At 43.0% G+C, this 24,694-nt stretch overlaps 1 protein-coding gene across 2 annotated transcripts in view; it reads left to right on the top strand.

Annotated features, from left to right (window-relative positions):
• Positions 1-24,443, top strand: part of RSBN1L (round spermatid basic protein 1 like) — a 53,174-nt gene extending 28,731 nt beyond the window's left edge. For both annotated transcript variants that reach the window (XM_035549267.2, XM_035549270.2), the window contains 5 exons: positions 8,784-8,921; positions 9,122-9,264; positions 12,601-12,768; positions 19,073-19,181; positions 19,265-24,443. In XM_035549267.2, coding sequence (XP_035405160.1) covers positions 8,784-8,921; positions 9,122-9,264; positions 12,601-12,768; positions 19,073-19,181; positions 19,265-19,921 — 1,215 coding nt within the window. In that variant the 3' untranslated portion in view covers positions 19,922-24,443. The remainder of the gene's footprint in view (positions 1-8,783; positions 8,922-9,121; positions 9,265-12,600; positions 12,769-19,072; positions 19,182-19,264) is intronic.
• Positions 24,444-24,694: the final 251 nt, after the last annotated feature.

Genomic DNA, 24,694 nt, shown 5'->3' with positions numbered 1-24,694 from the left:
TCTTTTCTTGTTCTTATCTCAATCCTCCTGCTAGGCTTTTTATTCTGATCAGCAGTGGACATGGCAAACAGCATATGCTTTTCTCCTAGTGTTCTCTGTGTCTGAAGATCACTTACCAGCTCCCTTACCTCCTCTCTAGGTCAAGTCACGTTGGCTATTTTAGCCTACCGCGATGTGTCGTACACTTATCAGTCTTAATGCTCTCCCTTTACACTATTCAGTCAGCCTTTTTTTTTTGTAAAATAGGGTACTGAAAGTGGGCAGTGTCCCTCTGGCATGTTATTGTCAAGGAGCGTGAGAGGATTGCTTCAAGTGACTGCTCTTGGATGTCTACTCCTGCCTCTTTCAGGGCAGTTTGTGAGCTCCTTAGGTCCTGCTAAGCTTTTTATTTTCATATGCAATTGCATGTACAGATAGCTGATACAGCTCTCTGCTTTCGCTCTGATCACACAATGGGTTCGAATAGGAAACCCCAGTTGCTCAGGGATCTTGGGAGTGATCGTGGACTGGCCAGAAGGCAAAGATTGCAGAATATCGTCAGAGGAGGAGGTGGCCCGTGCTGAAGAAGCCCCACTGTACAGCAAGCTACCAGGAAATGAGAAGCAATGTGCCCTGTTCCCTGCTGTCGTATTGTGGGGAAGCGTCGGAGGCGGAAGGCTGCTGTATGGAGTCCTACAGGACGTGTCACAGACTGCTGAAGGAGAAGGTGAATGGAGCCAATTTACAGAAGTGAGAGCCGTCCAGCTGGCTTTGGGTATTGCTGAAAGGCACGAGGGGCCAGTTCTCTTATCTCCGTACTGACACATGGATGGTAGCAAATGCCCTGGGGGGGTGGTTGCAGCAATGGCAGCAGGGCAACTGGCAGCGCGGGGGCAAACCTATCTGGGCTGCTGCGTTGTGGCAAGATGCAGAGAACCTGTCTGTAAACATACGCCGTGTAGATGCTCATGTACCCGAGAGTTGGGCTGCTGTCAAAAAACCGCCAGCAGGTGGATCAGGCTGCTGAGGTTGAAGTGGCTCAGGTGCATGCGGACTGGCAACATCCAGGTGAGTTATTTACAGCTCAGTGGGCCCGTGACACCTCGGGCCATCAAGGCAGAGATAGAACATACAGATGGGCTCGTGATCGAGGGGTGGACCTGACCATGGGCTCTATTTAACAGGTTATCCATGGTTGTGAAACATGCCGCAATTAAGTGAGGCGAGCAGTTAAAGCCTCTGGTATGGAGGGTGGTGGCTGGAATATCAGCATGGGAGGCCTGGCAGGTGGATTATATCACAGTCCCACAAACCCGCCCTGGCTAGCACCATGTATTTAGCATGGTGGAAGCAACCACTGGGTGGCTGGAAATGGAACACATCCATGCCCCTTGCCACCACCCAGACCACCATCCTGGGCCTTGAAAAACAAGTCTTTGAGCAACGTGGCGCCCCAGAAACAATTGAGTCAGACAGTGGGACTCATGTCCAAAACAATCTCATAGATACCAGGGCCACGGCACCGGATGGGTAGATACCAAAGCACGGCATCGGATGGGTGTATCACATCCCCTGTCACGCACCAGCCTCCAGGAAAATCGAGCGATACAACGGACTGTTGAAGACTACACTGAAGGTGATGGGTGCTGGGACACTCAAACATTGGGATACACACTAGTCAGCACTAGGGGATCTGCCAGTCGATCTGACCCTGCCCAGTCAAGCCTGTTACGTACTGTAGAAGGGGATCAAGTCCCCGCAGTGCACATAAAGGATGTGCTGGGGAAGGCAGTCTGGGCTACTCGTGCCTTGGGCCAAGGCAGACCCATCCGTGGGGTTGCTTTTGCTCAGGGACCTGGGTGCACGTGGTGGGTAATGTGAAAGAATGGGGAATTCTGGTGTGTACCTCAGGGGGATTTGATGTTGGGCAAGAGCAGCAAATGACTTGATTTGCACGATGTTAATTGCTGTGCAGTTATGTATGTCATCCCGAGTTGGCTACATGCCACCTCACTGGGATTACAGTAAGAATCACACAGATTAACGAAAAGTGGATTTTGATGGAACCAGCCGTGGCTTCAGCATGTGACAATCCTATACCACACGCCATTTCTCCTGCCCTGAAGGACTGTTACGACAGATGGAGCCTGAATTTATGAACTAAATGAAGCCAACAGACCCTTTAGGGGGATGGCCCATAGACCAAGGGAGCGTGATATCTGTGCGTATCTATCAACAGGCAAAAAAGGTGGTGGTGACTGTGGGATGCGTTGGAAAGCACGGGACCTAAGCATGACATGGATGATACAGAATAAGGGGTGGATACTCTCCTGGTTTTGTCAGGGATAGAGCTAACTTTCTGCCTGGTAGCTGTTACCTTGCTGTGTTTTGGATTTAGGATGAGAATAACTCTGATAACACACCGATGTTTTAGCTGTGGCAGAGCAGGGCTCACACAGAGCCAAGGACTTTGCTGCTCGCGCTGCCCTGCCAGCAAGGAGGCTGGGGGTGCACAAGGAGCTGGGAGGGGACAGAAGCAGGACAGGTGACCCAGGCTGACCAGAAGGATGTCCCATACCACATGGTGTCATGCTAGACTATAAATTGGGGGGGTTGGCTGGGGTGGTGGTGCTGCTGCGTGGGGCTTGGGGCCTGGCTGGGCATCGATCAGTGGGTGCTGAGCATTTGCATTGTGTCACTTGTCTTGTACATCTCTTTATTACTGTCATTGTGCCTTATTTCTGCCCTATTAAACTGTCTTCATCTCATCCCCCAAGTTTTATCTTTTTTGATTCTCTTCCCCTGTCCACCCACCCCAGTTAGGGGGTGAGTGAAGAGCTGTGTGGTGCTGAGCTGCCTGCTGGGTGAAACCGCAAACAGTCGTGTTCAGAGGAGGGATCCTTCCTGAATACCACAGGATAGGGCCTTTCATGTTGATATTGATTTGAATACAGAAGAGGGAAAACTGTTCACTGTTTGCTGTTACTACACCACGTTTCTGTCTTTGGAGAAAGCGTATCCTGGTGTGGAAAGAAAGGTTTGTGTGGCTTGGTTGTTCTTTGACATGCCCGTATTTATTACATGCTCATCTTTTTACCATCTTATTTTCTGGACATTTAGCTAATGTGCTGATGTTTTTCTTCCTCCTTTGGAAACTAAATCTGGACTAAGTGGTCTTTAGTTTTTATTTTGCTGTCCTTACCACCTGTTTCTTTAGGGTGGCATGTTTATCCTCTTACAGATTTGAAGAATGTGTTTCAGGTTCTCACTGATTTATTACAGCATTGCTTCTCTTTCAGTGAACTGCCTTGGTACTCCAGGATAAGTGAGGGTCCTCATCACGAAGCCTATTCGATTTGGGGGAAGTAGCCCATGTTTTACACTACCCAGTGTGCGGTTACAAATTGTCAGAGTCCGTCTAGCACCTGCTGCTGCTAAAGGAGAATGTCCTTGCTTTCTGCTTCCACTTGTGTGTTCTTGTGCCAAGCTGGGGTGCTTCTCGGACTTCACAGTGAGCCAACTTGTCTTGTTAACTCAGCAGAAAATTTAGCCAAGTCCTGAGTGATTGGATTTTTTGCTAAGTCAGCAAATTATATTACTATACAGCACCAGAGGTAGCTCAAGGGCGAGGGGCAGGACTATGCCGTCAGCCTGTTCCATGACAGCAGGCAGTTTGCTGCTTCAGAGAAATAACTTGGCTTCTCCTTGCCCACACCTTTCTGAAGTCCTTTATTCCACGTTGCCTGCGTTAACTGTGATTAGACAGTGGATATTCAGATAGTGCAGAGAACAGCAGAAGTATTTTAAAGGAAATAATGCAAGGGGCATGATTCTGATGGTTCATGGTTGTGTAGTCTCCTCAGATCAGTGGCTCTGCTTTTTTCCTTACAGTTCTGGACATCTTGAACTTTTGATTTTCCTTTCCCCGTTCCAGGTCTCCTTCAAGCAATTCTAGTATTATCTTCCCTTTGCTGTCCTCCTTGTTTAGCTCTTGCAAGTTTATTTTTGGGGAGATGTTTTTGCTGTTCACTCTCTGATTTGTGGAATCCTATTCCTTGAAAATACTCTGGCTCTCCTAATATTTGAGGGGACTTTCTGAAAACGCTTTTCTCTAACAGAAATCTGAAGTAATAGGGTACTATTTCATTTTCTTGAAGACTTCTGTTTTCATATATCGTGTTATTTTCATGTGTTCTGTGGTCATAGGAATTCTTTGTTGGAGCATGTCTTAGTTGCTTCGGTAGCTTTCAGTAAAATTTTGCTTTCAGTCGAAAGCTCTTTGGTTAGTTATTGAAGTTTTAAAGGTTACTAGTACCTGTTTGCTGCTACACGAGTTCCCAAAGTACATCTTTTTTTCCCTCTTGTGGACGATGAAAATATTGAATTTTAGCTTGTTAAAGCGTATATGTTGCACCGTTGTTTTTTATCAAGTAATCTGTAAAACTCTTAAGACTTCTTTGGACGATGGCAGCTTGTCTTCAAAGCAGAAAATTGTTTCACTTATTTAATGGCATTGAACAGCATCAGTTCATACGGAATGACTTAATCTGCACACATGCTTGTTTGCTTTACGCTTAGAAAAGAGTTACCTCAGAGGATTGCTTTTTGACAGTTTTAGCCAACAGGTATCAATGACAGTCACATGTTGCTCTTTCTGATTGGGATATTCTGTACTGACGGGGGGGGAAAAAAAACCAACAAACAAATTAAACAAAGCCCCAGAGCTTTGTACTGGCAGCTTGGAGAGAATCTGAGACTGAACCTTGCTGCAGGTCCTTTCAAGTTGCAAGTGTGTAATTGCTACTTTGCTTTGGCAAGGTTGTTTTCCACAAAGGTAGCTAATTGATGTTATTCTTTAATTCATTTTTGGGATTCTTTATCAACTGCTGCACTGTTTCTGTGTCAGTGGAGTACAGAATAATAGGTCACCTTGCTTTTAAATTGTTGGCTTATCCATCCTGTGTTGTTTGAGGAATTCAGCTGCAATGTGAAGTGACAACACTAACTGCAGTGGTAAAAGGACGCTGGTAGAACTGTATTGCAATAAAAAGCCCTGGGGTGCATCTCCTAAAACTTAAAGCTTTGGTGATAATGAATAACCTTCTAAAAATCATAAAACTGTCAAGGTGTCTTAACCTGATTGCAAAAACTGGCTGAAAAAACCCTTAAGGAGTACATAGGCTTCAAAAGCAAGCAGATTTGCAAGTATTTTTAAGCTCAGAGTAATTCTAGGGTATTATTTTCAGTGCAAGTTGGAACTGAAACACATGTAAGCTTTCAAGGATTTGAAAAGAGGTGGCAAGAAACAGAAAGCCTTTTGGGCACCTTTTCCAAGCGTACCGAGTAAGAAGGAACACAACACTGACTCCTAGGCATTCCTGGCTATTGCTGCTGAGTTAGCAGAATGAGTGCAATAACAGTGAACGTGAGGCTGGATTGTTTTTCGTTCTAAGGTGCAAATTTGTAAGTGCATTGCTTGTGCACTTGTGTTGAAATGAAAGCCCGCTATTCTCCTAGATGTCCCAGCTTATTTTTATGGTTACTTAATGTTTCTGTTGTTTGGTGGAGCTTTCTTTGTGGGTTCCTTGAAATTATTTGGGGTTCAGTGGTTGTTTTTCTTTTTGGTGCTCTTTCTTACGATGCACCGTTGTATGATGACTTCTTTCCAGACTTCCTGCTTTTAAAGCTGAAAAACTGAAAGACCTTTAAACCATTAAAATCATAAAAATCAGATTTTTGGATGGAAAAAAGTACTTTATTCAACATAAGGATTCAGTTGTGATGTGCTCTAGTTTACATTTAAAAAAAGTCTTAAAATGTTTGGTTTCTCTGGACTTCTGCTTCCAGTTTGTGTATCTTCCACACGGAAATTGGGAAGCGTTTAAGATAGTGTCTAAGGTGCTTCCAATTTATTGAATAATAATGCTCAAATATATCATTGGTATTTTTTCAGTAGAATTTCAGTATTACTCTTCAGGCTCTTTGAGACAGCAAGGATTTTACGCTAAAAATATTTGTTTTTTTGCTAAAGTACTTTTAATAAATTCTTACTTAAAACTGAGCAAATTAAGTTACACTAAAAACAATCAGTCTTTGCTGTGCTAGTCACAGAAGGAGCTAATTCTCAAGTTTTACTAATTCTGATTTGAGTGGTGGTTTTACTGTCATAACTTTCTATTTCCTTAATGTGAGAGAGTGACACAGGATCCTTCTGTGTATTTTTAGGTGACATACTTCAAACTTATGCTAAATGAGAAGAAAGAAGTTAGGCTGTTGTATTGATTCAGTTACATCTATCTACCTGTTTCTCCTGTGTTTTCTGTTATACTGCTTTTTAGTGGATTCTTCTGTGTGTGATTTCATTCCTTTTGACCATAAGATAGAAAAACTACATGTCAGTGATCCCTTCTTTTATTCTGGATTTAGATTGTTCCAGCTGTTTGAGCAAATTTGTAACGTAGAGTTCAGTGTTCGCTGTGGTTTAGTAAAATCCCCTTCAGGAGGATTACCACGTGAAGGGTGTATGGAATTGGTATAATCATGGTCTGTGGTCGATGCACAACTTAATGACAACTTAATGTATAGAACTTGATGTATTACTCCATTTTTAGTATATCAACATTGTTTTTGAGAGTTTAGAATTATATAGGGTAATCTTTCTCTTCCAATGAACAAACCAGCAAAAAGATGGTGATGGGGGGGAAAGTGAGAAAACATCGCTATCTTATATCTTACGCTGCTGTGCTTATATGTAGGTTATCCTTATTTTGCTGTTTTAAGAGGTTTCGTTTTACTTTTGGACTGGAGAGTCTTAGAATGGTCCCTTCCAGCTGAGCTATTCTGTTTGTGCCCAGTCCATGGGAGAGATGAGAGAGCAGTTTCTCAAGGGCAGCTGGAAGTCGTCTTCTGCTTGCTGGCAGCTTTGAAGCAGAGACCGACCACGTCTGCTGCTGCAGGAAAACGCAGTGGAAAAGGATGAGCAGTTGGAGATGGCTGCTGCAGAAGATGATGCTCACTGCCACCAGCTGCCTCCTCTGTCAGGCTGCCTCTTGTTCTTTCTGGCCAGGCATTCATTTTCATGGTCTATCTCTAACTTATATTCCTTTCCTAAGGAAAAAAATAATAATAAAAATAAAATTAGGGGTGTAGATGTACACGGCAGCTTCATGTCCTGGCCAGGACTGGTAGAATGCTACGCACGCTAAACTACTTATGCTGGGAGAAGAACCATCCATTTACACATTCGGTTTGTCAATAAACTGACAAATTTGTGGCTAGCTGTAGCTTTAGAAAGTGTTTTTTTTTCTGGGTACTGTGGAATTGATGTGCAGGAAGCCACTAAGGAAAAAGGCTGTCCCTTCCTTATCCTGCTGTCACTTGGTGCCGGGGCAGACACCCCCACGAGCCGAGCTGATGGAAATTCAGCAGAACTGGGTATTTGCTGAGGACTTACAACCGAATCAGCAGGTGTCAGTGCGAAAGAGCTGCAGGAACATATGACTACGGATTTTGGGGAATAGGGGAATGCTGCTTTCTGGCAGTACTGCTCTTTTCAGAGTGGCTCTGGCTTGCTGTTACATCAGCTCAGACATCTTGTGAAGGCCTCCTTTTAGTTAGTCCTCCGTGGCCTGAGGGGGTGTGACAGAGGGGCTGTGAAGGAGAGGGTTTGGTTCTTAGTTTCTGAAAGGCATCTTGGTACATCCTTCTAGCTTCTAAGAAGGGCACAGTGTTGATCCATATTGTATGACTTTGTCTTTTCTGGAACTGCTGCAAATTACCCTCCTCGTTGTCGTAGTTAACAGAGGTCTGGAAATGTGAGTAGTCTTTTGGCTGAGGACCATAGTTCGGTTGTACTTCCTTAACTGTTTTCCCTGCATCTTTTTTGTGTTCTTGCTTTGCATGCAGAATGTCTAGAGATGCAGTGCAAGGGAAATGCCTTGCTGCTTTGTGCCGTAATCCATCTGCTCTCCCCTCTGTTCTGATCGTATTTCATCTGGTGATACTGCTGTGTTCAGCCTGTTAAATGAGGAATCAGACGCTTAAGAGAAAGTGGTCCTGATCACTTACGCTGAAGTAGTTTGTTCACTTAAGGCAGATCAGTTTAAGTTCTGTTGCTTTGTTTATTTTAAATATAGTACTTTTCGTATTCAAGGTTGAAATAAGATTTTTGTTAAAAAGGTGTTGAATGTTACGGCCCTTCAAGTGGGAGGAGAGCAGAAGACAGGAAAAATGAAGGAATAGTTGTCTGTCTTTCTCTTCCTGCACCAACTCTGCTTGGGCCTTGTCTTCACCGTGATAGTTGGTTGCAGTTAATGGGCTCACGTGGTGGCTGTACTGGAGAGGGTGATCAGCAGAATTGCTTAGAGTTTAATTAGTTGCAACTCGGCGCTGCATGACTCTTAGAGGAGAAAGTAAAAACTCAGACTTGAGTTAAATTTGCAGATCAGGTAATCCAGGTAAGAATGCTGATTTGTCACTGAGTAGAACATACTTAAATAGCCTTCCACAGTTGCTACCTTTGGAATATTATTTTCTTGAAAGGCAATTTTTACTCCATCTTACTTTCAGACTTTAAAATATAGCAGATAGTTCTCATACATCTTTAATGAGAGCTTCTGTCTTTGGTGGTGACTCCATAGTAACTGAGCTCGGTAATCTTGAGTACGATGAGGACTGTGTAGGACTTGATATCAATCAGAAAATGTAAGCACGGAGATTAAAGGTTTGAATGCAGATTAAAGATTGAATGCAGACTGAGTGGTGGAGACCTCGGTGTAATTTTTACTGTCATATTCTACTTGTAGGTAAAAAGAACATACTCTCATGGTACGTATAGAGCTGGCCCAATGAGACAGATCAGCCTGGTTGGAGCAGTTGATGAGGAAGTGGGGGATTACTTTCCTGAATTCCTTGATATGTTGGAAGAATCACCCTTCTTAAAAGTAAGGACAGAAGGGAATAGGGTGGGAGAAGGGGGACAACGCTCTCTAGTACTCTTGTAATAAAGTGAGAGTACTGTGATACTCACTTAGATATTTGAGTTGCTTAATAAATGTTTTCGTTGTGACAGATAAAGGCTGCTTAAAAAAAAAGGGAACTCACTTAAATTTAAATTAAAATTGTGCCTTGTATTTCCCATTAGTGTACACTGCCATGGGGAACGCTTTCTAGCTTAAAGTTAGAGAGTCGTAAAGACAGTGATGATGGTCCCATTATGTGGGTACGTCCGGGAGAACAGATGATCCCTGTGGCTGACATGCCAAAGTCACCTTTCAAAAGGAAGAGGTACGTTGAAATATTTTCCTTGATGAGTGTTTGGTTAGTTTGAAAATTCACTTTATCTCAAACCTTTTGTTGGTTGATATTTTATCTTACTGTAAACTTCTGTAAATCTTCTTAAAATACATACTTTTAAGTTGCTTTGTTTTGTAAGAGTTGTTATTGGTGGTGATGTTTTTTTTTTTGTTTCCTGTCTGGCCAAGTAAGGTGCTGGTTCTCTCTAGAACTTTAGTAAGAACGTAAGGTTACAGAGCAGCCTAAATGTTCCTTGCTTCCCCTGTGCAATGAACTTCTGATGTAGCGAGGTGAAAAGTGCAGAGAAATACAAGTAGGCAAACTGCTGATGTATGCTAGAAGACGAGTATTAACACCCGTGTTCTTAAACATGATCAGAATCTTTAAAGATCTCAAGGGACAAGAGCTTCTCTCTCATCTGGAAGGTGACACGTGCAACATTAAATGCTATCTTCACACTTTGCGGAGTCACTGGGTGTAAGTACCAGCTTAAGAGTGAGGATGTCCTCTGCAGAACTTGAAAGCTACATGATGTCTTTGGAGCTCTCTTGCTCAAAATTCTAGTACAGAAAGGAAGGGGACAAGAACTGGAAGCAAGGTCAAATGCCTTAGAAGGAGTATACAGACAGTGACCATGGAGGGGATGCAGTTTAAAGCCAAAGTCCATCTCGGGTTGAATTTGGCAAGATGCGAAGGGCAATAAGGACTTCTACAGGTATATGGGCAGGAAAAGAAATTGTAGGGAAAACTTAGGCTGTCTGCTGAATGGGGCAAAGATCCTAGAGACAAAAGACGTAGAAAAGACCAAGGTACTGGGAGTTTTCTTTGCCCTGCTCGTTTCTGGTCAGATTGGCCTTCAGGGCTCCCAGGTCCCAGAGATAGTGGGAAGGTCTGGAGCAAGGACTGCCTGCCTTCAGGGGAGGAGAGCTGGGTTAAGGACCACCTACATAGATTAGACATTCACAAGCCCATGGGGCTTGACAGGATGCACCCAGAAGTGCTGTGGGAGCTGGCCAGTATCATTGCAAGGCCATTCTCAACATTCTCAATGACCTTTGAAAGGTCATGGCAGTTGGCAAGGGTTCCCGAGCACTGGGAGAAAGCATATATCGCTGATCTTTTAGAGGGGGTGAGAAGCAGGATCTGGGCAAGTGCAGGCTGGTCAACCTCAACTTGACCCTCGGAAGGATGCTGCTTTGAAATACTAAGGGACAACATAGGTATTGGGAGTAGCTAGCCTTGGTTTGTATAGGGGAAATCATTCCTTATAAATCATGCCTTATCAGCATGATGGCCTTCCTCACGAGGGGAGCGGAGGGGCAGGCGCTGAGCTCTGCTCTCTGGGGACAGCGACAGGACCCGAGGGAACGGCATGGAGCTGGGACAGGGGAGGGTCAGGCTGGGTGTTAGGGAAAGGTTCTGCACCCAGAGGGTGGTCGGGCACTGGGACAGGCTCCCCAGGGCAGTGGGCACAGCACCGAGCTGCTGGAGTTCAAGGAGCATTTGGACAGTGCTCTCAGACACATGGTCTGGTTTTTGGGTGGTCCTGTGTGGAGCCAGGAGTTGGACTCGATGATCCTTGTGGCTCCCTACCAAGTCAGGATATTCTGTGATTCAGTTCTATTCCACAACTAAATGACTGGCTCAGTGAATGAGGGGGGTGCTAGGGGTGGTGTTGATCTTGTCTTCAGACGGGCTTTCCACACAGCATGCCTATTTCCGTAACTTTCTCAAATTCAAGTTAATGAGGGACAAAGTAGATGGATAGACAGTGAACTGAGAACTAGCTTAACTGCTGTGCTCAAAGGATTGTGATCAGCAGCACAGGGTGCAGCAGGAGGGCAGCACTCCAGGTGTTGAAGAGCATTGGCCAAAGGTGTCAACATCTTCATTAATTAATGACGGGACAGAGAACACCCTCAGCAAGTTTGTGGACAACAAAAGCTGGAAGGAGTGGTTGATGCACAAGAGGATTGCGCTGCCAAGCCAGAGGGCCCTTGACAGGCTGGAGAAAATGAGGGCAGCAGAAGTCTCAGGAGGTCAACGGGGGGAAGTGCAGAGTCCTGCAGCTGTGAGGAATAACCCTGTGCTCTGCAGGCTGGAGCCCAACTGGAAAGCAGCCTGACAGGAAAAGAGTTGAGGGTCCTCGTCAATGCCAAGTTGGCCGTGAGCCGTCAGCGTGCCTTTGACGAAGCAGAGCAACAGCCTTTTTGGACAGGGTTGGGAAGAGCACTGCCGGCAGTGATGGAGGCAATTCTTGCCCTCTGCTGAGCGCACTGGTGAACCCCATCTGGGATGTCGTGCCCAATTTGGGGCTCGCTAGCTGAAGACGTGGCCTTACTGGAGCAGGTCTGGTGACATGCAAGGGGGTGGCTGGGAGAACTGGGGTGCAGCCTTGGGAAAGGAAGGCTCAGCTGGGATCACATCAATGAGTATGAGCAACTGATGGAAGGCTATAAGTTAAGCTATTTTCAGCAGTGCCCTGCGACGTGACAAGAGGCAACAGGCACAAGCTGAAATAAAAGATTTTCTATTTAAAATAAGAAGCAGAACCACCTTTACAGTATGGGCACTTGAACCCTAGAGCAGGCTGCACGGAGCCTGTATGGTTTCTGATCTTGGAGATGCTCAGAACCTGGCTGGACACAGTCATGAGCAACCCACCGTGGCTGAGCAGGGGAAGGCAAACTGCACACCCTCCAGATGTCCCTTCTAACCTCGGCTGTCCTGCAGCTCTAAGCAGAGCATTTCTTGGGAAATGTGTTGCAGCACGCAGTGTACGCTGTAGCTGGACAGGAAGTGGCCTTGTGGCTCTGCTCCCCTCTGCATCGTGTGTTCCACGTTCGTTAAGCCTTGGAGAAATAATCTATTTCTGCTTCTCGTTCCCAGCTCTGAAACTAAACATGCACGCGCATTTTCCAGCTGTCTGGTGAAAACTGAACAATCAAAAACTACTTGAGGGACAGCTGAGGTGTTTATCACTGGTACACGTATTGTTAGCTCAGCTGAAGACCAGTGCTCTTACAGCGTGGCTCAGACAAAGATGAAGTCCCAGGCTTGAGCTCAAATGAAGCTCCAGGACCCTTTGTTAGGGCATGCAACTGAGTGAGACAGTCATTAGGGTCTTTCAGTATGCTTAGGAGCTTGACTATTTTTAATAGTGCATCAGTGTTTGGAGTTTTTGCTTAGCTCATTGCATATTTTATTTGTCGTAAGTGTTACTGTCTTTCTCATTTGACTATACATTCTCACAGCCTTGGCTGTGGGTAGAAATGAAGTAATTAAAGGAAATTTCCGTATCACTAGTATTATTTTTTTCTTATACAGAACTACCAATGAAATAAAAAACTTGCAGTACCTACCTCGAACCAGTGAACCCCGTGAAATGCTATTTGAAGACCGGACGCGAGCCCATGCAGATCACATAGGACAAGGTTTTGAACGCCAGACTACCGCTGCTGTGGGAGTATTGAAGGCTGTGCACTGTGGAGAGTGGTATGTGCTGATTGACTTTCTCAGCTGGGTGTCAGAGAAACATTTACCTGAATTTCTCTTTATTATCAGTAGACAGAGCACTGAATAATCTGATCTAGTGTTAGAGAAATTAGGTAAGACTTAATAGATATTGGATTTTTTTTCCCACTCTGTGCTTGTCTGCACTCTGCTAGGTGGGCTACAGCTTTGCTGTGTGGTTGAAACTAGAAAGAAACTCGAAAGGTGCCTTGCAATGACAGTTTAATAGCTATAACTGAGTAGCTGTAACTAAATTGCCATTGGATGTAAAAACATTTTACACTTTGTTTTGCTTTAAACAGCACATGTAGATTGTCTGCACCTCTGATGCAAAAATTCCAGTCAAAGACCTTTTGGCAATTTGTGTTGTCTGTTGTCTTTGTGAATCTTTATGCTTCTGCTTCAAAGTCATGGCTGTTACAGCCCTGATTTATATATGGTAGGTCCCATAAGAAGAATCCTCTCAGAGGCTATGATATTCCTTGGTGTCTTTCTGAAATTCCCATATGTGACTCAGGAAATGAAACTTCTCGTTAGAAGTTGTTTACATTTTGGTCAAATAAAAAAAACTAGTCACATGGCCTCCCTGGCTCAGAACTGAGTCGTTTTTCAGGAAATTCTGACCTTTTTCTGGGAGAATGACCTTAGTTTTGGAGGTTACTTTTACATATTTAAACACAAAGAACACCTTTTGCTCCTCTTACCTTCCTGTCTAGAATTTAAAGGACTGAATTCCCTCTGGATGAGATGATGCAAATTTGTGTTACAGTGACTGGGTTCATTGTGATGGGAAATAGAGTAATTGCCACTGGAGAAGAACTGGATTGCTCTGAAGTCTGTGGTCTTATTTTGGGCTCTGAGATCTTGCTGTTTACTTCCTCATCAGGTTGATGATAGCTGGAGCCTTAAACTTCTGCTTGCTCTGATTGTGAGAAACTGGAGTGAATTAAGACTGAGGAGTGGTAGGAGAGCTATAGTTGGGATACCGTGTAAATTGGATGGGGGGAAGAGAAGGAGATGCTCAAAGCTTTATCAAGAAAAGTTTAAGAAACTAACTTGAGTGCCCATGGGTGTTAGTAAGAATTCAGCAGTAAATAAATGTATGCGGGATCTTCCCATCCTTGCCCTATCCCTCCATAACAAGATTCTTCTCCCCTGGAAACCATCACATGATTACACGTTCATTTATATTCTAAAAATACGTTTCCCTGCCTTTTATGCTTTTCAGATTAAAAACATCATCTTCTCTCATAGGTTGGAACTTGTGGAAAAGAGACTCTATCCAGCTTCCGTTTAAACTCGAAAAAAATAATTGAATTAGAATAAAAATTCACTATAAATTAAAATGTGATCTGAAGATGGCTAAAACTAGGCAAAATTATCCAACAAACCCGAAAATACTTCACTTCGGGGAGGGGAAGTAACAATCAGCATTTCACTTCAGTATAAGGACTGAAAAGGCATCTTTTAATGCAGGAAAAATGCGGAACTGACAAATGTATGGGAGGAAAATGTCGAATGCAGCATAAAATGAAAATGGTATTTCAAGCTTGATTTGACCTCAGTGATAACTTCTTCCACTGTCCCTCTATTTGTAAAGTTTTGAAAAGGCACTTCCCTGTTCTTAAAGGGAACTAAGCAAGGCTTAAGATAGTGAAATGCCATTACTTAATATCTGCAATTATTTTAATGTGTTACATCATCTTTACCATAATTCTTAAGCTGTGAGTTATGTACTACAGGAAGCAACATGCATGGAAATCTTAAACTGTTCTTAAAAAAATAAATTTTTAATCTATTTGAGTAGTTCGACAGAAGTTAAACCTTAATATATTCTAGGGATGGTTAGAGCTCTATGGAAAAAAATGCACATTTTAATAATGAGACACCGTATATAAAAATCATGTATTCTGTGAGGAGAAAATAAATGTCATTGAACTGAGTGAGTAGTTCGTATTTAGTTCGTGGAAGAGTGAATTGAGCTTGAGGAAAAATAGCTTAGTGGTGCTTATAAGGGAATATAGGTGTAGAAAAGTACTTGAAGGCCAGGGAACTGCTTCCCACAGCTGCTGAATCCTTTGAGAAGTGCTGGCCGTGTTTTTGATGTGAATCGTTGTTCTCATAGTTTACTTTTGCAAATGAGTTTACTCTTGGGGTTTTGTGGTCAGAGGAAACTGAAGAAGAGGAAATATGCCTTGCTTTATGATCTGGGTGCACGGTACTATTAAGGGTAATACATATGCATAGTTTGGGTAGATAGTGCTTGGGCAAAAAGTCTCCACGATAGGTTTTTAAGGGATGCTTCTGCAGCTGCAATGGAATACTTCTGTGGACAATTTATGTTGAAGAATTTTATTGCAGTTGTCAGTGCGTCTCATTCCTTTCTGGAAGGAAAAACCCCACAATATATCTTTATCAGCTTTATGAAAAGACTGCTGTGTTGTGAGACAGTTGGTGGACCATAGGGAAGATGTTGATTTTCAGAAAAACAAATTTCATTAGGATTGTGGAACTATGATTACTGCTCATGGAGTAAGAGAAAGGTGAGGTAATTCAATCTCTGGCCTACGTGATGTTTTTAAAGGACTGAATTAGAAAGCTGTGCTGTCCCTTGTGCTCTTGGTGTAACTGTGGAAGTGGTAGCACGGTTGCTCTTTGAGCACAGGGCAATTTAGATGCTCAACACCAAATGTTTGGGTGAACTGAGCTGATTAGCATAAAGAGGTAAATGGTGTAATCCAGAAGCTGCAGATGACTAGAAGTAGGATTTATTTAGGTGTGAATATTAGGTAGTATGATGTGTCGTCTTAGGAACACAGGAACAGAATTGTCAAAGGAAAAGCTTTTGGGGATGGAGAACATAACTGCAAACAAAAGCATTAGTACTTGGGAAAAGAAAAAAATTGTTCTTCCAAATATGACAAGCTCTTTACTTGAGAATTTCTAAAATTATTGGATTATGGCTTTAATTTACATGATTATAAATTGTAGAAGAGCTCTGGCTCTTACTAGCAGACATTTTAAGGACTCTACTAGTCCTTCAAGTCTGACAAATGCTCGTGTTGTCATTGTGCTGATTACTTAGTGGTGTTCCCATGTGTGATACCAGGCATGCTTTAGAACTTAGGAAATGCCGGTCAAGTTTTCAGTTGTGGGAACTGAAAGTCCGAGTGATGAGTAGACAGAGCAGCCCTGGCGAGAAGGCCCTGGGGGTTGTGGTGGATGAGAAGCTCAACATGAGCCAGCAATGTGCGCTTGCAGCCCAGAAAGCCAACCGTGTCCTGGGCTGCATCACCAGAAGTGTGGCCAGCAGGGCAAGGGAGGTGATTGTGCCCCTCTGCTCTGCTCTCATGAGACCCCACCTGGAGCCCTGCGTCCAGCTCTGGGGCCCCCAGCACAAGAAGGACATGGGGGTATTGAGTCCAGAGGAAGGCCACAAGGATGACCACAGGGCTGGAGCACCTCTCCTATGAAGAAAGGCTGAGGGAGTTGGGGTTGTTCAGCCTGGAGAAGAGAAGGCTCCAGGGAGGGGCCGTGAAGTACCTAAAGGGGGCCTGCAGGAAAGCTGGGCAGGGACTCTTTGTCAGGGGGTGTAGTGATAGGACGAGGGGCAATGCTTTTAAACTAAAAGAGGGAAGATTTAGATTAGATATCAGGAAGAAATTCTTTACTGTGAGTGTGGTGAGGCCCTGGCACAGGCTGCCCAGAGAAGCTGTGGATGCCCCATCCCTGGAGGTGTTCAAGGCCAGGCTGGATGGGGCTTTGGGCAGCCTGGGCTGGTGGGAGGTGTCCCTGCCCGTGGCAGGGGTTGGAACTAGATAATCTTTAAGGGTCTCTTAACTGAAACCATTCCATGATTCTATGAAATTGAGGTGTGCTTTTACAGGGACAGCAAAGGCCACTTAATGTCATTGCTGTTGGTAAAAACTCAACCCCTCTGTCCAGTGCTTCAGCAGGCAGCTTCTGAGCTTGTGTTCCAGACCAGGGAGCTGTTAGTGCTTCTGTCTATGGTCATAGGGACTTGTTTAATGTTGCCAGACCTTACCATGAATATTTCTGATGTAACACTGGAGGTCAGTAATCTTGAGTCTGTTTTGAAAAGTTAGAGCGCAAAGTGTAGCAGTTTTGAAGAATGAGGTTAAAGAAAAAAGATTCTTGCCATAAATAGTTCTATCAGTGCCCTAGTAGGGAGTTAAATGGGGTTTTCGTAGGTCACTTTTTTCCTAGGTCACTTTATAGTTTGGATTAAATGTCTTTTTGGACATCTAAATGAATTATTTTGCTATGATTGCACTTGATTTATATTGTACAAAATATAACCTCCAAGTTGCTGTGCTAAGTAACAAATTTCCAATTTTAGAATTAAAAATTTCCTGGCATTCCTTCTGTAAACAGAGGAAATTGCCATGTTTTGTGGCAGGATTTCAGTAGCTAGTAATGCATTAAATTGCACACGTATACAGAGACTGAGAGAAGTAATGTTTAAACAAAATTGTTGACTTTACTGTACCCTGTATAATGCACAGAACACTGAGTAAATGATGCAGTGAAAGCTTTGCTTTGGGTTGAAGTCTCTTAGTGTGTGAACGCTCTTCGTACGTATATTAGTGTTGGTTCTTCATTTTCAAGTGATGCTGACTCCAGATGCAGGTACATATTCTTGCCTAATGTAAATCGTCTTTTAGAAACATTTACTACAAAAACATAACTGTATATGTAACTGCATCGTAAAAAGTAGATTAATGCAGTTAATATTTTGATGTCATTGAGAGATGGTTCTTTGAGGTTTTTGCCTTCAATACTTAAAACCTCCTCAGGAGTACATAGAACAAAATGGAGAGAAACTTTCGTCTTTGCAAAATTGAAAGTAAAATATGTGAGCTGAAAGTTTTCCCTAACATACTTCCAGGCTTTTTTTCCCCCTGAAAATAGCCTCAAACTGGCTATTTTTTGGTTTGAGGTCAAGACCTAAATTAAACAAACATGTCTCCTCAGTTTAAAAAGCCCCATAAACTGTACATCAGTGCCTGCTTCCTAGTGCATAAATAGCACCGTGCGTGTACAGAAAGTGGTGGTGATCATCGTGCGTTTTAAGACAACTGCTCCAATATCTGTAAAATATTCTGTAATGTATCAAAGGGTTTTGCTTTACCGGGTGAATCCATGCTCGGGGCTTGTCCTGGGTGCCTGTGGGGAGGTAGGAGGGTGCCCGGCTCTCCGGGGGTGGTGTTGCTGGTGGCTGGGTGCACAGTCCCTGCATGTCCTTGCACAGCAGCCACACAGGTCATGGTGTGCCTGTTGGCCCTGGGAGGGCCCTGGGGAGGAGAAATGGAGAAAGTCATAACCCAGGCTCTTAGCGGCTGATAAACCGTCCTTACAAAAACACTTGGCTTTTCAGCAAGCACCTATAAACTCCAACACGAGCTTTGTCCCACATAAATCAAGTCTTATCTGTGGATTTTTAAATGGAAACAAACCAACAAAATAAACCCCCATCCCCCAAACACATGCAAAGCTTAATTTTATGTGTTCCTGTGGAAGAAGGGAGTATGGCCTTTTAGATCAGAAGGTGGTAGGGATTGTGGCTATCTTTGCGTTTAGTTAACTGACTGCTTCAAGATAATTCCTCTAGAGACATTCTTATATGAATGGTGTATTTTTCAGGGAGACATTGTGGGACAAGAGGTGACTTCCTATCTCAGCTTGAATACTGTGATGATCGATAGTTTAGATTTTGCTCTTCTATAGCTGCCTAGTGTACACAAGTACCAGTGTGTTCTATTTTTTAAGGGATGTTGTAGGGGATGCCAGCATTTGCTGCATCATGGCCGACTAATGTAGAATCAGCATTGTTATCATGTCTGAGACTAAGATACTAAGCAATGTTTGCAGCATTCTGACTAGTAGTGTGGTGTACTTGGAGGTAGCAGATGCGCGTACCCCATTGACGAGTGCTGACAGTAAGTCCAGCAGCTGTCAGCAACGAACGAGGCAGGCTGAGGTCAGTTAAAAGTATTGAGCTCTGACTGTTCATGGCTTCGTTTACTGCCACTTGTCTAAAAAATGAAAAATAAACATGGAATTGTTGTTAACTTATTTAATCAGTATAACGAGCTTGTGATTGAGAATTAGCTATTTTAGGCAACGTTTCTTCTCCAAAGTATATGTTATGGTAAAATTGTGTTTATTTTTAGATCGTTTGCTTTATCCTTGCTACAGGGAATAAAGAAAATCTGCAAGCATGTTAGTTTCAGCCTCTGACTCTGCAATTCTTACTTTTATGTAGGTCTGAGCAGCCTCGTATAACCAAAGATGTAATTTGTTTTCATGCTGAGGACTTCTTAGAGGTAGTTCAGCGAATGCAATTAGACTTGCATGAGCCTCCGCTCTCACAGGTAAGCATGCTGTGAACTGTGAAGTAGGTGTCCTTTGTAAGTTATAAAACGAAGTTTTCATCCTTTTTTCCTTTTTCCTCCAGTGTGTCCAGTGGGTTGATGACGCAAAACTTAATCAGCTGCGAAGGGAAGGCATTCGATATGCCAGAATTCAGTTATTTGACAATGACATTTATTTTATCCCAAGGAATGTTGTGCACCAGTTCAAAACAGTTTCAGCTGTGTGCAGTTTGGCTTGGCACATCCGGCTCAAGCTGTATCATTCAGAGGAAGAACTCTCTCAAAATTCAAGTACTCTTGAAGCAGGGACCTCTGCAGACCCCAAGTCTTCGGTTATCGGACTTCAGACTGACAGCAGAATTTGTATGATAAGCAAAAATACCTCCGAAGACACCAAACTCTCAGATGCTCTGCAGACAAAGTGTCTGCAGCAGGAATTTATGCCGATAAAACATGAACCTGTTGCATCTCACCGAATAAAAGAAGAATCCATGAATGTTGATCTTGCTGAAAAGACAGTGGTGCCTAATGACATCAGGGGCCAGGCTGTGCAGACTGGATTGGATCGGATTGAATTGGCGACGTTTAAGTTTGAAATGGATTCCAAATTTGAGCCTGCCAACAAGGACTTACAAGGCAAGTTATGCCCCGGAAGCCACATACACCCGGATGATACCAGACAACATAGTTCATCATATCCAAAACTGCACGGACAAAGAGAAGATGATTTTTTGTGCTGAATTTGTATATATTGTTTTAAATTCCTTTTTAAATTTAATGATGTAATAATGTAAAGATTCATAAATTCTGTGGGGCAAGTTTGTGACTTGCCTCCGCATCTGTTACAGAAAATAGTTATGTAGCTTTGTAACATTCCTCAGTGCCTGTCCATAACTGTGAAGTATCAAAGCACTTAGGGCCAGATGCACTGTAAACACTGCAGGTTTAACATAAAGAAGTCTTTAAATAATTTTGAGTTGTAGGTTTTAGAGTAGAGCTGACATTTAACATATATATTTTTTGTAAGATGAGCCAGAGTTGTTTTTGACAATTCCGGGCTTTTCCATAGAGCTTATTTATACCAATTTTTTCATTTTAAATGTGTCAGCACTGTAGTGTAAATATCTTTTTTAAAGATCTTTTTAGTGTGATTTATACTGAAATGTGAGCCGCTTAATAAAGGTTCATAATAACAGATTGGTTTTATTTTTGGATCTGCAAAAAATAATTCAGTTAAACTGCCTCTCTAAATGGTTTTGCTTCTACCTGCACTAAAGCATAGGATGCCCTTACCCCGTTGTGGCGTGAGGAGCTGTAGCAGACAGAGGTAGAGTTGAGGCATTCTTTGTAAACCAAGATCAGTCAGGATGCAAAATCAGTCCTCCCTTCACAGGGCTTCTTACAGCTGACCATTGAAGGCACTCCCCAAACTACTGTCATCAGATGTTAATGTGGAACAGAGGCAAGTGCTGCCCGCAGCCTTCCCACGTTGGGGAGTACGGTTGGGTACCGGGGGGTTCCAGGAGCACTGCCAGCAACTGCTGGCATCTCTCTGAGCTGGGGCGAGGTGGCAAACTCCTTTTCGTGCTTACCTCCTCCCCCTGCACAAGCCATGATTAAGAAAGTTCCATTTCACATTTTAAAAAAACACAAGTCTAGCACTTTCCACCTGCTGGTGAGTTACCTGACTAAATTAGATCAAAGAATGTTTTTAGATGGTTACAACAGCCTCAACTCGAGCGGTGACCTGAAATTCACCGAGGCAAATTTAGATTCGAACTGCTCCGTATGCTGGTAGTGCAAGGCAGTAAGGATACCGGCCGGTGGGTCTGGTAGGAAGATCCCTCATGAGTCCCAGTTAGGAAGTAAGAGTTGTTTCATCAAGGGAATGATAGCGGTGGCGGAGTTAACTGTTCACCTCTCTCTGCTCCTGTGGAACTCCACAGTTCTCCTAGGCCGTATTCTGAGGGAAGAGGATTTCAAGGCTAGCTAGCATCTGGCATCTGATGTGGTAATGGCAAACACTCTGTAATTTAACTTATTTAATTGTGTGTAACATATTATTGTATAGTTCAAACACATCTGAACGATATTTCTTTTTCAGGTAGCTGTAAACAGCAGCAAACTGCCCTGCAGCCTGTCCTTCAACTAAGCATTTAAAACTTCAGAGCATAAGCCTGTTGTTTCTAAAGCCCTCTGCCCCCATTTTTGGGGGATTTTTTTCCCCACACCTTTCTCATAGTTGTACATCCTTACATACTTAATTGACGATATTTGATACACTTCGTGATCGCTCTGGCTTCCATTGTAGCAATAGAACAATGTGATTTTTTTCCAGGTGATGTCTAGTTTAACTCCCCAAGGCCCTTTTGTTGCAAATGTTTCTTGCTCATAGGTTGTTAAAATTCAGATTGTTACCTTGTACTTACGCCTGGCACTAAAATCAGCCATTTAACTGATGTGTGCCCTGTTGTGTTTAAATGGAAGATAGGTCTGTTGAGGAATTATTAATTAAATCAACCTTTGAATTGCTAAACGTTACTCCTACATAGCCATAATTATGTATTAGAGAAGCAATAGAAACACAAATCTCCTGGATGTGGCTAAATCCTACTGCTATTGTCAGTAATGCTGGTTAAGAGGTTACTGCCAGTTTTGCAGCCTCAGGGATCTTGCTTTCCCCTCGCTCCATGAGCAAGCAAAATGGTTCATGTGTGACATGGTAAGTTACTGCTCCAACTTGTGCGGATTTGAAAAACTAATTGGTTCATGTAAGGGTTTGAGCCTTCCTGATAGAAACGTGGTCTCAGCTCCCACCGTGTTCCCTGCACTACCTGGGAATTGCCACCACAATCCCCTTGGCTTTGTGAGCACACGTACACGGTTACGTACACAGTTACGTAGCCTTCCGTTCCCTTTTGTTGTGCCTGCTGGTGAGGGCAGGGAGGAGCTGCAGGCTGTCATTCTCAGCAAGCATGCAGCTTTTGCAATCTGTTAGTAGAAAGCTTCAGCTTTTTGAAAACCGGTCCTGATAGATCCTGATTTTTTTTTTTTTTAAACTTTCACATACAAATGAGATTTGAAGGGGGAAAAAGAAGTATGCTGGTGATCCATCTGCTCATTATTCATTCTGGTCAAAGTATTTTTTGTCAGATTTTAGTAAAATGCATACGTCCCGCTTGATGGCAGACAGTTTTCTGCATCATAGGTCCTGTCTAGACTGAAGAAATGCCTTTGAAAATGGTTTAGCAAATATGACTTCACACCTAAGGGTAAAACTTAATTTCCATTTGGCAACCTGCTCGGTGGTCTTGGCTGATATGGCCTCGCACTTCTGCCCAGGTATGTCTTGGTTCTGAAAATTTGCTTCAGCTGCCTGTATCTTCAGCCCCTTTTTTCTTTATCACTTTCAGAATTTTAAGAGAGAAAAGGAGCAACTCTTACAATTTTTATGCTTTGTTTTTGAGACAAACTAGATCCTGATTTTTAGACACAATTCCTTGTAGATGGACTATGAATAATTCCGACATTACCAATGGCTGTCAAAACTCCCTTTGTATTCCAAGCTGCAGATAGTCTGGGCTGACTGGCAATACGAGCATATACTTCTTGGTTTGCTTTTAAAAAAACAACACAGCTTTTTGTCCTCTGCCCGTGGTGTACTCGTTTTGACGCGGTCCCTCTTTAGGAGGGAGCACCTCTTCGGAGACGTGTTCAGCTCCCAGGTTGTTCGTTAGTCTGCCAAAAGCCTTTGCTCTCAAGTGCTCCTGTGCGATAACCTCTCTCCCTGCCGCACACAGCTTTATATTCAGACTTCTGCTTCAGCAATAAATCTTTCATGCCTTCTGATGTACTGAAACTAGTCTTTGCTTGTTGCTTTTTTTCCCCTCCCTGGATTTCAGCTGTGTATAAATCTTCCCGTTAGCTGGTACTTCGGCTGAAATCTCCAGTGGTTCGCTTACCTCTTTCGGCCCTTGTTCTTCTGCAGGTTGGAGAAATCTGCTTAAGGCTTCTTGCCTGTGCTGCAGTGGTGTCCCATGTCCCAGCTCATGACATGATGTGCACAACTTGAGAAATGCTTTCCTAGATGCTGGTACCATACCTGTGGGTAGCAGAGAACTGCATTGTTACTGTCACTACCAATAGCTTTCAAGGTGGTAGCTACTTTATTTTTCTCTTTTAATTACCGGAGCTTTTGCATTTCTCTGGCAACTGACTTCATGCGTTACATACAAGTGTTACTCGGTGTTGTCATCCTCCAGCCCTCCAAATGCCTGCGAACTGACTCTGAAACAGCATTTTCATTACAGGTACTGCTGGCATGCAGATTTTGCCCTTCCTTGTTACTATAGTGAATATTTCAATACATCTTTAATGGAAATATTAATTCTATCTAGTATTAGAAATAAAGTATTATTTCAGAGGGTGATTTAAGTATTCATCTGTGAAAGAGTTTCTTGGTGATAAATAAAATTGATTTTTAAGCAAATACACGTGCACAGTAAATAAGTTGGCGTTGCAAATAATGTAGGAAGTGGGGAAAAAAATAGAAGAATGCTGTGAAATGGATCAGCAGAACAGTACAAACTTGGAAAATTGATTGAGTCTTCCAAGAAATATAGGAAAAACATTCTTGTTGAAAAGTGACAATTTTCTAATATCTGCGTGTGAATAAGGATGCTGAATTGACTGAAAGATCCGTGTTTTCTTTATGCTCATTGGCAAAATAAACTGTTGGGGGCAGGGGGGCGGTAGATTACCATCGGACCCTAGCAGGATGAAAGCTGTATTCATTCGGATCAAATGATAAAAGAACTTTGCAGGCTCTCTGGTGTAATTTCATTCATTTTCTTGTGGTCACATCCTTAGAGAACCTCGTCTTTGGGCAAACGAGCACCTTTTTCCTAACCGTGAATGTGTCCAAGCTGGAAATGGAAAGGATGGATTTTCATTTATCTGTAGTTTGCTGTGAATGGCACTGTTGAAATTGATTGTGAGTCCCTCTTACTTCTTGTTTGTTAAACTAATATTACTTTAGGTGGACAAAAAGCACTTTAAAAGCTGTGTAATAGGTGATACTGATATTTTGTGCAGATCCCACTGATTTTGCAGCGTACATGAGAAAACTGGGGCAACGTTGACTTACTGATTTCATTTTCCTTAGAAATACAAACCACTCTGTCGTGTGTGCAGCTTCTCACCCAGAAGCAGTGATTGACTTCACAGTATCTAGGTTGCTGTTCCTATTAGAATCATCAGGGATGTGGACTCTGCAAACCTAGTGTATTAGTTTGTGGCCGCTGTTTTTGCTCTGTAATATGATGCTAATATTTCTTCTGCTTTAGCGCTGTGCTGTATTGAAGTGCCAGGTAAACATTGGTTGTCTTGTGTTCCGGTCATGCTGATAGATTAGCCTGCTGCTGAGGTCATTAGCCCTAAATAGTCCTTTAATATTTGGTGTACAGTTATGATACAAACATCGATTAAAACAGCAGATTAAACTTCTATTTTTA

The sequence above is a fragment of the Cygnus atratus genome, chromosome 1 (genome assembly GCF_013377495.2).
Source record: "Cygnus atratus isolate AKBS03 ecotype Queensland, Australia chromosome 1, CAtr_DNAZoo_HiC_assembly, whole genome shotgun sequence".
In the NCBI taxonomy this organism is placed as follows: domain Eukaryota; kingdom Metazoa; phylum Chordata; class Aves; order Anseriformes; family Anatidae; genus Cygnus; species Cygnus atratus.
This window is presented reverse-complemented; position numbering and strand designations above follow the sequence as displayed.